Raw genomic sequence first — 14,698 nt, 5'->3', positions numbered from 1 at the left:
ATAAGGCTCAACACAGCGTGCAATTTGTGAGAAAACAGCTGAGGGATGTTTTGAAACATGTTTTTTTAATGAAAATACCCCCCCACCTCCCTCTGCATGGTTCGGCACGCAGATGAAATGTGGATTGATTACAAAGTTTAACCATCACAGTCTGGGAAAAAGTTTTACTGCCACTGTTACTTTTTAAAGTAATAAATATATAACGTTACATCACGATGCAGAGTTGCAGTGAAAAGAAGACGGATGGATGATGTGTTTAAGTGCAGTGAGTGGGTAGTGAGGGGAGAGTGACTGATTTAAAAGCCGTCACTTTCAAGAGTGTCACTGAGTGAAACCCTGTAGCCCCAGGATGGAATGGAGTAAGGCTTTTTTGTTTGTTTGTTGTGTATATGTGTATATACAGTGCACCTGTGGACTTGTCTGGCACAGACCAGTCATAGAGTGTTGACTGGTAGCTGGAGAAGTGCTAGTTCACTTCCTGGGCATTGCCAAAGGTGTCCTTGAGCAGGACCCCGAACCCCAAACTGCTTCCTGGGCGCTGTAGAGTGGCTGCCCACTGCTCCTAATTAGGATGAGAACAAATTTCACATGCGTTGTATTGTTTAAAGCTGTATGTGACCAATAAAGTTGATTTACATTGCCCTCCTGACACGTTCTGTTTTGTTGTTTCAAAACAAGAAATAATTTTTTTTAACCTTGAAGCTCCCTTTCTGTTCCACCTCTTCTGACAAACTGTGAAGATTAGATAAATTAGAACAATGATGAATAATGTTTCCATCCTTTCCACTGGGCAGTCTTCATAGGAGCACAGTGATGCAGCTGGTCACTAATCAGATTTCTCCCGTAAAAACTGATATACAGTGAGGAAAATAAGTATTTGAACACCCTGCTATTTTGCAAGTTCTCCCACTTAGAAATCATGGAGGGGTCTGAAATTGTCATCGTAGGTGCATGTCCACTGTGAGAGACATAATCTAAAAAAAACAAAATCCAGAAATCACAATGTCTGATTTTTTAACTATTTATTTGTATGATACAGCTGCAAATAAGTATTTGAACACCTGAGAAAATCAATGTTAATATTTGGTACAGTAGCCTTTGTTTGCAATTACAGAGGTCAAACGTTTCCTGTAGTTTTCCACCAGGTTTGCACACACTGCAGGAGGGATTTTGGCCCACTCCTCCACACAGATCTTCTCCAGATCAGTCATGTTTCTGGGCTGTCGCTGAGAAACACGGAGTTTGAGCTCCCTCCAAAGATTCTCTATTGGGTTTAGGTCTGGAGACTGGCTAGGCCACGCCAGAACCTTGATATGCTTCTTACAGAGCCACTCCTTGGTTATCCTGGCTGTGTGCTTCGGGTCATTGTCATGTTGGAAGACCCGGCCTCGACCCATCTTCAATGCTCTAACTGAGGGAAGGAGGTTGTTCCCCAAAATCTCACAATACATGGCCCCGGTCATCCTCTCCTTAATACAGTGCAGTCGCCCTGTCCCACGTGCAGAAAAACACCCCCAAAGCATGATGCTACCACCCCCATGCTTCACAGTAGGGATGGTGTTCTTGGGATGGTACTCGTCATTCTTCTTCCTCCAAACACGGTTAGTGGAATTATGACCAAAAAGTTCTATTTTGGTCTCATCTGACCACATGACTTTCTCCCATGTCTCCTCTGGATCATCCAAATGGTCATTGGCAAACTGAAGACGGGCCTTGACATGTGCTGGTTTAAGCAGGGGAACCTTCCGTGCCATGCGTGATTTTAAACCATGACGTCTTAGTGTATTACCAACAGTAACCTTGGAAACGGTGGTCCCAGCTCTTTTCAGGTCATTGACCAGCTCCTCCCGTGTAGTTCTGGGCTGATTTCTCACCTTTCTTAGGATCATTGAGACCCCACGAGGTGAGATCTTGCATGGAGCCCCAGTCCGAGGGAGACTGACAGTCATGTTTAGCTTCTTCCATTTTCTAATAATTGCTCCAACAGTGGACCTTTTTTCACCAAGCTGCTTGGCAATTTCCCCGTAGCCCTTTCCAGCCTTGTGGAGGTGTACAATTTTGTCTCTAGTGTCTTTGGACAGCTCTTTGGTCTTGGCCATGTTAGTAGTTGGATTCTTACTGATTGTATGGGGTGGACAGGTGTCTTTATGCAGCTAACGACCTCAAACAGGTGCATCTAATTTAGGATAATAAATGGAGTGGAGGTGGACATTTTGAAGGCAGATTAACAGGTCTTTGAGAGTCAGAATTCGAGCTGATAGACAGGTGTTCAAATACTTATTTGCAGCTGTATCATACAAATAAATAGTTAAAAAATCATACATTGTGATTTCTGGATTATTTTTTTTTAGATTATGTCTCTCACAGTGGACATGCACCTACGATGACAATTTCAGACCCCTCCATGATTTCTAAGTGGAAGAACTTGCAAAATAGCAGGGTGTTCAAATACTTATTTTCCTCACTGTATGACACTTTAGCCTGGACTATTTTCTGTCTTTGTCATTTGGATCAACGGTGCAATAAGAGGACGGGCTCATACTAAGACAGTAGCTTCTGACTGTGTAAATGCGTCTGAATTTTACAAATCTAAAGTCAAGTCAAATGTTGGAATTAATACAAAATACATATACAGTACATTACTATACAGTAATGATGTTTCCTTTCATAATGCCATACCGCTACGAAAGTGATATTTTTTTTGTCTGAAGTTTTTGTCATGCACATCATGTCACACGTTCTAAAAATCAGTCTAAACCCGGATTCTTGTTTCCAAAAATGTTAGAAAGAAATCAGATATTTGTAGAAAGTCTCAATGGCAAGTTTACTTAAGTGTACAGATACACGCTGATTATCTCTGTCTGGTTGATGTAGAGGTTCATCCTGATGGACGATCCCAGTAGACTTTACACTGTCATCCAGGAAGACCTGCCAGCAGCCAATGGGATCATCCACATCATCGACCGGCCAATCACACTTTCTGGAAGGCCTCCTCGTGACGAACAGGTGAGTTAAAAGGTTACCAAATATGGAAAACTCCAAAAAAACAACAACAACATCAACACTTACCTTAACTAAAAAATGGGAATCAAGAGGGTTTTTCCAACAGTAACCATGGCCGATACGTGTACATTAAAGGCAATGAGTTATCTTATGACTGAAATCTATGTATTTTCTTGTTATTTCTGACCATTGGATAAAAATATATACACAACCTGGAGGAGTAAAGGTATATATTATATGTATAATTTGCCTACAGATAGTTTATTAGTTGAGATTCAGCTGTTTCACTAATAAAAACATTTTCTGATATTAGCCTAAACCACTGTGGTTAAGGTTTGCTTAGTGCTAATTTTAGTGTATTCATTATAATTTCAGATAATAATATAGGCTACTATAGCTTACCATTAGTAATGTATATTAATTCCAGTTGGCCAAAACAGCAGTGTAATTTCTGTGGGTTGTTTTCAGTCATTAAATTATTGTGCAAGACAAATGCTCTACATGATGGTTAGTCTCTCGTTTGTTTATGCAAATTAACTTGTCAGTAATAAAAACTGTGCATACAGAACAACGAGTTAAACATTTCTAAAGTTTGCTGTAGCGCCTCAACCTTTTTTTAATGTCCCTCCTCCTCCATGCTGTGATTGGTCGGTTCACGAAAAGTGACTGACAAGCAGCTGTGCACACAGCTGCGCGAAAGGCTCCCGATCTCCCTACGGAGATTAGCAGGCAGGAGAGAACAGGAACAGGTGAGCGTCACGTAGTGCCCAGAAAACCTGATCTGGAGAGGGCAGAGAAGAGGACCGGAACCGTTACGCCAAAGAGTAAAATGTAAAAGTGACCCTACTGGTGAATGCCGGTACACTTCAAGCACAAACGGCTTAAGTTTATGTTCTGCTTGCTCAACAGTTGATTGATAATGGCTAGTAATACACATTAGTAGGAGATTTGAGATACATTTTTTCAATTCAGATCATTTTGGTGCTGGTGATTTTCCTTTGGTGCTCACTAAAACCTCTTTGGGGGGCGCCAAAATTTCTGTATGCAGGAAGAACCCTGAATCAAACAAAATGTGTCTCTCAAAATTTTTTTTATTTCCAGTTAAATTTAAATGACACAATTTTTTGCTAACTGGAGTGTTACCTACATTAAAACAGTGCAGTCTGACTTTATATTCTTAACTGATTTTACAGCATTGTGCAGTATGAATGTGAATGTCAGTCATTTGATCTTCTTTTTGTGTCCAGTTTGCTGATAAGACGATAGGTGAGATTCTGACTAAGGATGAAAAATTCAACCGCTTCCTATCTCTGGTTGATGTGAGTATATTCTTAGTCAATAACATCACACAGGTGTTTGGTGGTTAGATGTTTTCTAAGGTCAATACTACATTATTTTATACATTACATTATTTTTCACACTAAAGCAACCCCAGCCGTACTCATTATCATACATAAAGTTGTCTCTTAGCTTAAGCCTCAGTACACAAACTGATTGCTTCTGCAAGCAACAGTTTTAAATTCAGCAAAATCCACAGTTGCTGGTCAGAAATAAGCTGCTTTTGTTTACTCCTATGTGAAATTTAATGACTTGTTTCAAAAACGAATATACATTTTTAAGGGTAAATCTGCCACCATTGTAAACTGCATGTAACAGGACAGTACCCACTACTATCGCATCACCAGACTGTATAGACATTGTATATATTGTCTGAATTGTAGCAGAAGGGAACTACAAAACAGCACATAATTTTTTCAACCCTGTGGTACAAGGTTGTTTATTTATCATTATACAACCAAGGTTGTTTAACGAAAAGAAAATTTGTAGTCCTTACATGCTACACACAGAACTTAATGAAAATTAAATGTGTATTAAAATACAGTGCCTTGCGAAAGTATTCGGCCCCCTTGAACTTTTCGACCTTTTGCCACATTTCAGGCTTCAAACATAAAGATATAAAACTGTAATTTTTTGTGAAGAATCAACAACAAGTGGGACACAATTATGAAGTGGAACGAAATTTACTGGATATTTCAAACCTATTTAACAAATAAAAAACTGAAAAATTGGGCGTGCAAAATTATTCAGCCCCTTTACTTTCAGTGCAGCAAACTCTCTCCAGAAGTTCAGTGAGGATCTCTGAATGATCCAATGTTGACCTAAATGACTAATGATGATAAATAGAATCCACCTGTGTGAAATCAAGTCTCCGTATAAATGCACCTGCTCTGTGATAGTCTCAGAGGTCTGTTTAAAGCGCAGAGAGCATCATGAAGAACAAGGAACACACCAGGCAGGTCCGAGATACTGTTGTGGAGAAGTTTAAAGCCGGATTTGGATACAAAAAGATTTCCCAAGCTTTAAACATCCCAAGGAGCACTGTGCAAGCGATAATATTGAAATGGAAGGAGTATCAGACCACTGCAAATCTACGAAAACCCGGCCGTCCCTCTAAACTTTCAGCTCTTACAAGGAGAAGACTGATCAGAGATGCAGCCAAGAGGCCCATGATCACTCTGGATGAACTGCAGAGATCTACAGCTGAGGTGGGAGACTCTGCCCATAGGACAACAATCAGTTGTATAATGCACAAATCTGGCCTTAATGGAAGAGTGGCAAGAAGAAAGCCATTTCTTAAAGATATCCATAAAAAGTCTCGTTTAAATTTTGCCACAAGCCACCTGGGAGACACACCAAACATGTGGAAGAAGGTTCTCTGGTCAGATGAAACCAAAATCAAACTTTTTGGCAACAATGCAAAACGTTATGTTTGGCGTAAAGGCAACACAGCTCATCACCCTGAACACACCATCCCCACTGTCAAACATGGTGGTGGCAGCATCATGGTTTGGGCCTGCTTTTCTTCAGCAGGGACAGGGAAGATGGTTAAAATTGATGGGAAGATGGATGGAACCAAATACAGGACCATTCTGGAAGAAAACCTGATGGAGTCTGCAAAAGACCTGAGACTGGGACGGAGATTTGTCTTCCAACAAGACAATGATCCAAAACATAAAGCAAAATCTACACTGGAATGGTTCACAAATAAACATATCCAGGTGTTAGAATGGCCAAGTCAAAGTCCAGACCTGAATCCAATCGAGAATCTGTGGAAAGAACTGAAAACTGCTGTTCTCAAACGCTCTCCATCCAACCTCACTGAGCTTGAGCTGTTTTGCAAGGAGGAATGGGCAAAAGTTTCAGTCTCTCGATGTGCAAAATCCATAGAGACGTACCCCAAGCGACTTACAGCTGTAATCGCAGCAAAAGGTGGCGCTACAAAGTATTAACTTAAGGGGGCTGAATAATTTTGCACACCAAATTTTTCAGTTTTTTATTTGTTAAAAAAGTTTGAAATATCCAGTAAATTTCGTTCCACTTCATGATTGTGTCCCACTTGTTGTTGGTTCTTCACAAAAAATTACAGTTTTATATCTTTATGTTTGAAGCCTGCAATGTGGCAAAAGGTCAAAGTTCAAGGGGGCCAAATACTTTCGCAAGGCACTGTATGGTAACATATAAAATAAATATAAGAAAATAATATATACAGTTATATACAAAGGCTATATACTTTACATACACGCATACACCCTGAACATTCTGAAATATGACGATTAAATCTACATTGTACCCTTTATACTGTGTGAGAATGGAAGATTGACAGCCGTAGCAGACAAGTTGGAACCAGTTCCACATGGGAATCAATGCTAAATCCTCTGCTCCAATCAGATGTGATGCGTTTGTGTGTGTTTGTAGAACTGCGGGTCGCCCCCTCCCCTGCGGGGCCCAGGACCCCTGACTGTGTTCATCCCCACCAATGAGGCTGTGGACCAAGCCAGAGACGGCAGCATCTTGTACATGCTGAACGACGTAGGTGGTTTAAGTTTTCATTTATTTAGTGTATTTGTGGTTAGTGCAGATAACATACAAGTAACTTTTAAGGATAAGTCTGCTGACATATTATTTTTTGTATTATTATCAACCAAATCCCATAAAAAGACGAAAACCTACAGTTGTGTCAGTCTGAATCTCAATACCCTGACTTCATGACTGTCTGTGGCTCCCAGCCTCAAAACAATTGGTACCTATTGAAGATGTAAATATTAGAAAATGGCTCAATACATTTTTTAAAAGGCTAACATAATGCAAACAACCACCCCAGCTACCAATTATTATGCCTTTTATTCCCTATAATTACACTATGTGAAGATTATCAGTATTTTTTTAATCATATTGTTCTTTTTCAAGGCCAAACATAAACTTCAGGAACTTCTCAGACACCATGTTTTCTCCCAGGCTGTGGTAAGACACACCCACCCCACCCCCTTCCATCAGTCCGTCCTTCATGCTTCTTTCTTTTCTTTTGTCTTTTTTTTGCCCTGCTGGTAAAGAAGGGGAAAAAGAAATGCCTCTCTGTCCAACACTTTGGTCATCAGCAAAATATGTTGTACAGGTGCTGGTCATATAATTATGATTTATTTCAGTAATTCCATTCAAAAAGTGAAACCTATATAATGTGTACATTCATTCCACACAGACTGATATATTTCAAGTGTTCATTCCTTTTAATTTTGATGATTATAACTGACAACTAATGAAAAACCCAAAATCAGTATCTCAGAAAATTAGAATATTGTGAAAAGGTTCAATATTGAAGACACCTGGTGCCACACTCTAATCAGCTAATTAACTCAAAACACCTGCAAAGGCCTTGAAATGGTCTCTCAGTCTAGTTCTGTAGGCTACACAATCATGGGGAAGACTGCTGACTTGACAGCTGTCCAAAAGACGACCATTGACACCGTGCACTGGGAGGGCAAGACACAAAAGGTCATTGCTAAAGAGGCTGGCTGTTCACAGAGCTCTGTGTCCAAGCACATTAATAGAGAGGCGAAGGAAAGGAAAAGATGTGGTAGAAAAAAGTGTACAAGCAATAGGGATAGCCACACCCTGGAGAGGATTGTGAAACAAAACCCATTCAAAAATGTGGGGGAGATTCACAAAGAGTGGACTGCAGCTGGAGTCAGTGCTTCAAGAATCACCACGCACAGACGTATGCAAGAAATGGGTTTCAGCTGTTGCATTCCTTGTGTCACGCCACTCTTGAACATGACACAGCGTCAGAAGTGTCTCGCCCAGGCTAAAGACAAAAAGGACTGGACTGCTGCTGAGTGGTCCAAAGTTATGTTCTCTGATGAAAGTAAATTTTGTATTTCCTTTGGAAATCAAGGTCCCAGAGTCTGGAGGAAGAGAGGACAGGCACAGAATCCACGTTGCTTGAAGTCCAGTGTAAAGTTTCCACAGTCAGTGATGGTTTGGGGTGCCATGTCATCTGCTGGTGTTGGTCCACTGTGTTTTCTGAGGTCCAAGGTCAACGCAGCCGTCTACCAGGAAGTTTTAGAGCACTTCATGCTTCCAGCTGCTGACCAACTTTATGGAGATGCAGATTTCATTTTCCAACAGGACTTGGCACCTGCACACAGTGCCAAAGCTACCAGTACCTGGTTTAAGGACCATGGTATCCCTGTTCTTAATTGGCCTGACCTTAACCCTATAGAAAATCTATGGGCTATTGTGAAGAGGAAGATGCGATACGCCAGACCCAACAATGCAGAAGAGCTGAAGGCCACTATCAGAGCAACCTGGGCTCTCATAACACCTGAGCAGTGCCACAGACTGATTGACTCCATTCCACGCCGCATTGCTGCAGTAATTTAGGCAAAAGGAGCCCCAACTAAGTACTGAGTGCTGGACATGCTCATACTTTTCATGTTCATACTTTTCAGTTGGCCAACATTTCTGAAAATCCTTTTTTTGTATTGGTCTTATACTGAATTTGGGATTTTCAGTTTTAATCATCACAATTAAATCAAATAAACATTTGAAATATATCAGTCTGTGTGTAATGAATGAATATAATATCCAAGTTTCACTTTTTGAATGGAATTACTGAAATAAATCAACTTTTTGATGATATTCTAATTAAAGACCAGCACCTGTAATTTAACAGGTCACCTCTACACACATTCAGCCTCCAGAGGATGAACCCTTTATATTTAATGACACCATAACTTTCCCTTACTGCTACCCTCAAGGCTTACTTATGTTTTTAGCTCCACTGCTGGTAAGGCATGGGGGAAAGCTAAATCTGTCAACAACAAAAAAAACCTAAAGTTTTACTTTATGATAATTTTTTCTATTTCTAGCTGACAGTCGACGACTTAGCTACTCTCCCTCAGATTCAGACAATGGCCAATCAGATCATCACCATCACTGTGTCTGACGATGTAAGTGTAATAATTTGACTTGTTTCCTGACTAATTTACAGCAAACATTAGCAGTTTTCCATTAACACCAGGTGCCCCCTTCCTTCCTCTCCAGGGTGAGATCCTATTAGGTGAGAAGGGCGTCCGTCTGGTGAGCACCAACATTGTTGCCTCCAATGGGATCATCCATATGATTGACAGGATTCTGTTCCCACCCTCCATCCTTCCCATCCTGCCTCACCGCTGCGACATCATCGAGAGCAAGATCACCATGGTGAGCAGAGGGAGGCAGAGAATCAAATCAAACCCCTGAACAAACAAACAGGACAGAACAGCAGCACACACAGAGTCCAACAGTAACTATTTGACATATTTTACACAAAGGGATGATTAAACCAAATGACATCTCAGTTTATTAAAACGAAACACAACATCTCTGGTTCAAGTCAAATTGGGTACCATTCTCTCTCTCTCTCTCTCTCTCTCTCTGTTTCCTGTCATTTCTCCTATAAAGGCAGTAAATGCCCAAAATAATTAAAAAAATGTATTTGTTTCTATTAATATAAAACAGAGAAGTTTGAAAACGCTGTCGACCCCCTTTTTTTGATTTGAAACTTCGGAGAGCGTTTTAGCGAAGACGGCCGAGGACTTTAGAAATGATGACGCTCGCGTTTGGCTCTCTGATTGGATCTTATAAGTCATGCAAAGCAGAACACAGTGCTACTGACCGAGTTTTTGATTTAGTATTTTTATTAAAATATTTTGTACCCGGCAAATAACACTTAGGCTATAGCCTACACTTGTAGCTACTGTGCATGTCGCCATTTACTTTGCAACGACTCCCAGTCAGGTTTCCGCCGCCTCAGCCGATTTAAACTTCCATGTTACGTTCAGTAACAGTCCCAGCTCGTTATTGATGCATGCAAAAAAATATCTGCTGCGGTTCTTTGTCTGCATTACTTTATTCTTTCTCCAGATCTTCAGCTAACTACAGAAGAGCCAGCACGCGCATGCCCAGTGTACGTGAGCGGCCACTAGATGTATCGCGTTTTCAGTCGTTTTGTTATAGACAGAGATCAACTCTGATATGCAACGAAAACGCTGGTGTGGACGGATATCATATTTGTTTCAAAACGGATTAGTGTGGATGGGGATGGGTAGTGTGGATTTAAATACATGTCAGCAGACTTATAATAGGTAATCTCTTCACAGAGAGAACAAACAGGCCAATAGAAGCTTAAAGCTAGCAATGATGCTAACAGAAAATGCTAAAATAATTTTTTTTTTCCTGTGTGTTTGTATGTTTTCAGGGTCCATGTGTTCACTGCAGTTACCTATATGAGACTCAATGTCCAGATGGCAGCACTGAAATGGTAAAACACATTGTTATAAATGAAACATTTCTATTCTGTTTTATTCAACAGAGCCCACCGGGGGGTCACACAGTAACACACGGGGAAATCTGTGCAAAGGGATTGCATGGTCAGATTGGCAATCCATGAGCAGAGATTAATAAAATGTAAGGTGAAAAATATATGGAGGAGCTTTTAAAGTTGCGTTAATGGAAACCATCGAACTTCTGATTTGACCTCTGACCTTCAGGATATAAAGGGTGAAGGTAGGGCTGGACGATATGGCCAATACTTTCGATATCGACAATTATCACGATAAGCATCAAATCGTTATTTCTTAATGGCTAACCACAGTTTAAAGGCTGATTTTTGCTCCTGAGTGGAACTTGGAAAAACCTGATTGTTAATTGTGGTTTAAACTCTAAATTATGGTCAACACTAGATGCTAAACAGTGGATCACTTCACAGAGTTAGAACATCATTATGATAAAATCTTTGTCAACAAATATGCACGAGTCAAATTAAGTATTTTGTGGGGTCCCTTCTCCCCCACAAAATAAACATCTTAATAATAAAAAAAGTCCTAATTTGTGTATAATTCAAGTGAATAAAGTCACACATTTATTGAATATTTACTGAACATTTGTTATATTGTTATTGAAAAAAATTATATTGCAATAATTATTGTTATATTGTCCAGCCCTAGGTTAAGATGAGAAAGTGTTCTGGAGATGTAGCTTGTTATTTGTATCCACAGAATGAAAGCACAGATTATTATCAGTGTAAGAAGAATAAAATACTGTAACCTGTCCTCTTAAAACAAAGCGAATCAGCTAATCTGAACAAGAGCATAAATTAGACATTAAGAGCCATAGCAATCAAAAAGGAACTTGCTTGTTTTCAGTGTATTAAGCACAGAATATTGAATATTGAATTTTGATTATTTTCTGACACCAGATAATACTTGTAATTTACCTGGTGTGACAACACAATATTGTATTACATTACTTGAAACTTTCTTTTCAAAAAATTATATTCATTTACATATTCCAGAAGTCTTGCTTTACAATTTCTGCGAAATCATGAGCTCAGTTTAAGAATTTGTGTTAATATTTTTCCACAACAATATTTTTTTCTTCCCAATGAAACCTGGTGGGCAATATGGATGAGAACAGCAAGCCAACAAATCTGTGTGTCTGTTTCCAGGACAGGCATCAGATCGGCTGCAATTACGTCACGTCTCCTCTCAGGCCAACACTCAGTTCAGGCTGTGCCAAATTGTGCAACACCACCCAACAGGTGAGAGTGGGATCCCTGAACACTGCATCAGCACGAGAAAAGTAAACGCACATTAGGGCTGCAACTCATTACTATTTTCATTGTTGATTAATCTGTCGATTATTCTCTCAATTTATCAATTAGTTGTTTGGTCTATAAAAAATTGTGAAAAATGTCTATCTGTGTTTCCTAAAGCCCAAGACGGCATCTGCAAATGTCTTGTTTGGTCCACAACCAAAGATAATTAGTTTACAGTCATAGAAGAGGAAAGAAACCAGGAAATATTCACATTTAAGAAGTTTAATGACTCAAACTGATTAATCGATTATCAAAATAGTTGCAGATTAATTTAATAGTTGACAACTAATCGATTACTTGATTAATCATTGCAGCTTTAACACACAGTAGCACAATGCTAGTTCCACATAGAGATAAATAATAAAATAATGGTTGTAGTAATACAAATATCAAAAATAGTAATAATAATAGGACTACTAATAAAAATTGTAGCAGCGGTTGTTGGTGCAGGAGCATGGGGGCAGTAGGTGGCTTGCAACCACAGATGCTCTGGTTCCCATTCTACTTTTGGACACTCTGGGAATTATACATTCTGGGACAGTGCACTCGTAGCGTAGTTAGGTACTATGAGCTCTTTTATCTGGCTTGATTGATAGCTATAATTGGGTATCATCATCTGAGGATTCATTGTTAACATGTACAAACTAAGATCGATCTGATAAATAGGACTTAAACAAGCAGAAAATGCCAATTAAATGTTCCATTGTCTGTAATTGTATGTGGTGGTCAATGGTGTTAAATGCAGCACTAAGATTTAACAAGGCAAAGAGACAAGGCCTTGGTCTGATGCAGTCATTTGTAATATTCACCAGTGTGGTCTCTGTGCAATGATATACTCCTGACTGAAAATCCTCAAATAAACTATTGTCTTGTAGAAAGTCACACAACTGTTGGTGACTGCTTTCTCAAAGATCTTAGAGATAAAGGGAAGCTTAGACATAGATCTTTATCTAAGAGTGGGCTTTTGAAGAAGAGGTTTAATTACAGCTACTTTTAAAGGACTGTGGTACATTGCCTGTTTATAAAGACAGATTGATCGTGACTAGTATAGAAGTGCTAATTAAGGGTAAAACTTCTTTAAGCAGCCTAGTTGGGATGAGGTCTACAGGGAGGCAGGTTAATGAAGAATTCATTGAAGTCGGTTGGTGAAGATCGATGAGAGCAAAACAGTCTAAATATCAGGTATTACTGTTGTCTCTAAGGTTTCTGAGTTTGAAGATATGTCAGTACCAGTTGACAGGAGAAGGTGATGAATTTAGCCTCTAATTAGAATTTTATCATTAAAGAATCTCATAAATTTCTTACTGCTGAGGGCTATAGACATACAAGGCTCAATAGAGCTGTGACCCTGTAAGCCTGGCTACAGTACTGTAGCCAGGCTTACAGGGTCTTACCGAAGGGCCTTTCTATATGTTTTAAAGTGGTCATTGTGCTCATTTTCAGGTTCAAAATCTTATTTAGGGGTTGTGCCAGAACGGTTTTTTGCTTCATTTTCAAAAAACACTATATTTTTATCATACTAAACATTGCTGCAGCACCTCTTTTCACCCTGTGTGTTGAACGCTCCGTTTTAGCTATGGAGTGATGCAACTTACTTCTGTTTGATCTTTGTTGGGAGTTGCACATGTGCAGAACCTAGTTAAGGACTACTAGTCATTCAGAAGCAGAGTAGGGCGGCTTGTGACCCTTGGCTGTCAGCGTTGGGGAGTAACGGATTACGCGTAAGGCGTTACATAATCAGGATACAAAAATAAAGTGACTGTATTCTGTTACAGTACAGAAAATAAAGACGTAATCAGATTGCAGGTACATTTTGAAAAAATGGGGATTGCACATAGAGATTAACATACTTTAAGAACAAAGATTCCATTAAACGGAAAGCGGACTGCTATTTGCTATTTACGTGTTTCCTGTAAAAACACACAGCAATGAGGGATGTGTCTATTGATCTGTGTGTAGCCAGCAGTTGAATGTGGTCACGCCCCCACCCCGTCATGCAGACTCTGTACGAACTGATGCCAGCTCAGCTCAGTGAGTGAACATAGCAGCCGGACCCGAGCACAGATTCCGAGACCGACGGAGGCCAGTTTGAACACTGGGAACACAGTATGAAGGTGTTTTTCTTGCCGGTTTGTCTCTTGTCACCCCTGGGCTGAGTCAGCTAATGAGGCTGTGTTCGGTCATGTTCACTGGGACACTGCTGAGCGCAGTTTTGTTGCCCGCTCACCCGGCTACGCTCCGCGCAATCATTCCCCACCGGTTCTGGGTGGGGGGCCCCGCAGCTGTACAGACGCAGGCAGGGTCACGACAGCAACTGCATCAGCTGCGCACAAGGCAGGGCCATGTAAGCAGCGGCCGCCCCCGCACACTGTCCTGTGGGAGAGGGCGCACAGCACACTCACAAGGAGAATCACTCAGCCAAAACACTCAGTACTGAGTGACTCAGAGAGAAACGGGAGACATCCCACAGGTAGAAACGGAGGAGACGCCTCTCGTGGAGGAGACGCCTCTCGTGGAGGAGACGCCTCTCGTGGAGTGCACTCTGATGCCATGTGGGGGAGACTCACCGGCAGACATGTAAGCCTGGGAAATGGCATCACACAGCCAGTGAGACAGGCGCTGTGCTGACAGGGGAAGTCCCTTGGACCACTCCCTGTAGTGCACAAACAGACAGCTGCGAACTGCACCAGGCGGCCGTGCACACCACATAACAGGGCAGCG

At 40.6% G+C, this 14,698-nt stretch overlaps 1 protein-coding gene across 2 annotated transcripts in view; it reads left to right on the top strand.

Annotated features, from left to right (window-relative positions):
- The window catches only part of stab1 (stabilin 1), a 123,846-nt gene that overhangs the window by 19,418 nt on the left and 89,730 nt on the right, over window positions 1-14,698 (top strand). For both annotated transcript variants that reach the window (XM_038695610.1, XM_038695609.1), the window contains exons 13-20: window positions 2,875-3,006; window positions 4,251-4,322; window positions 6,760-6,873; window positions 7,252-7,305; window positions 9,210-9,290; window positions 9,385-9,543; window positions 10,580-10,642; window positions 11,828-11,920. In XM_038695610.1, coding sequence (XP_038551538.1) covers window positions 2,875-3,006; window positions 4,251-4,322; window positions 6,760-6,873; window positions 7,252-7,305; window positions 9,210-9,290; window positions 9,385-9,543; window positions 10,580-10,642; window positions 11,828-11,920 — 768 coding nt within the window. The remainder of the gene's footprint in view (window positions 1-2,874; window positions 3,007-4,250; window positions 4,323-6,759; window positions 6,874-7,251; window positions 7,306-9,209; window positions 9,291-9,384; window positions 9,544-10,579; window positions 10,643-11,827; window positions 11,921-14,698) is intronic.

This window comes from Micropterus salmoides, unplaced genomic scaffold (assembly GCF_014851395.1).
Source record: "Micropterus salmoides isolate LMB-PRFRI ecotype aquatic unplaced genomic scaffold, ASM1485139v1 Ms_hic_scaffold_4, whole genome shotgun sequence".
NCBI classification, from domain to species: domain Eukaryota; kingdom Metazoa; phylum Chordata; class Actinopteri; order Centrarchiformes; family Centrarchidae; genus Micropterus; species Micropterus salmoides.
Note: the sequence above shows the minus strand (reverse complement) of the source record. Positions and strands in the feature narration are given on the sequence as shown.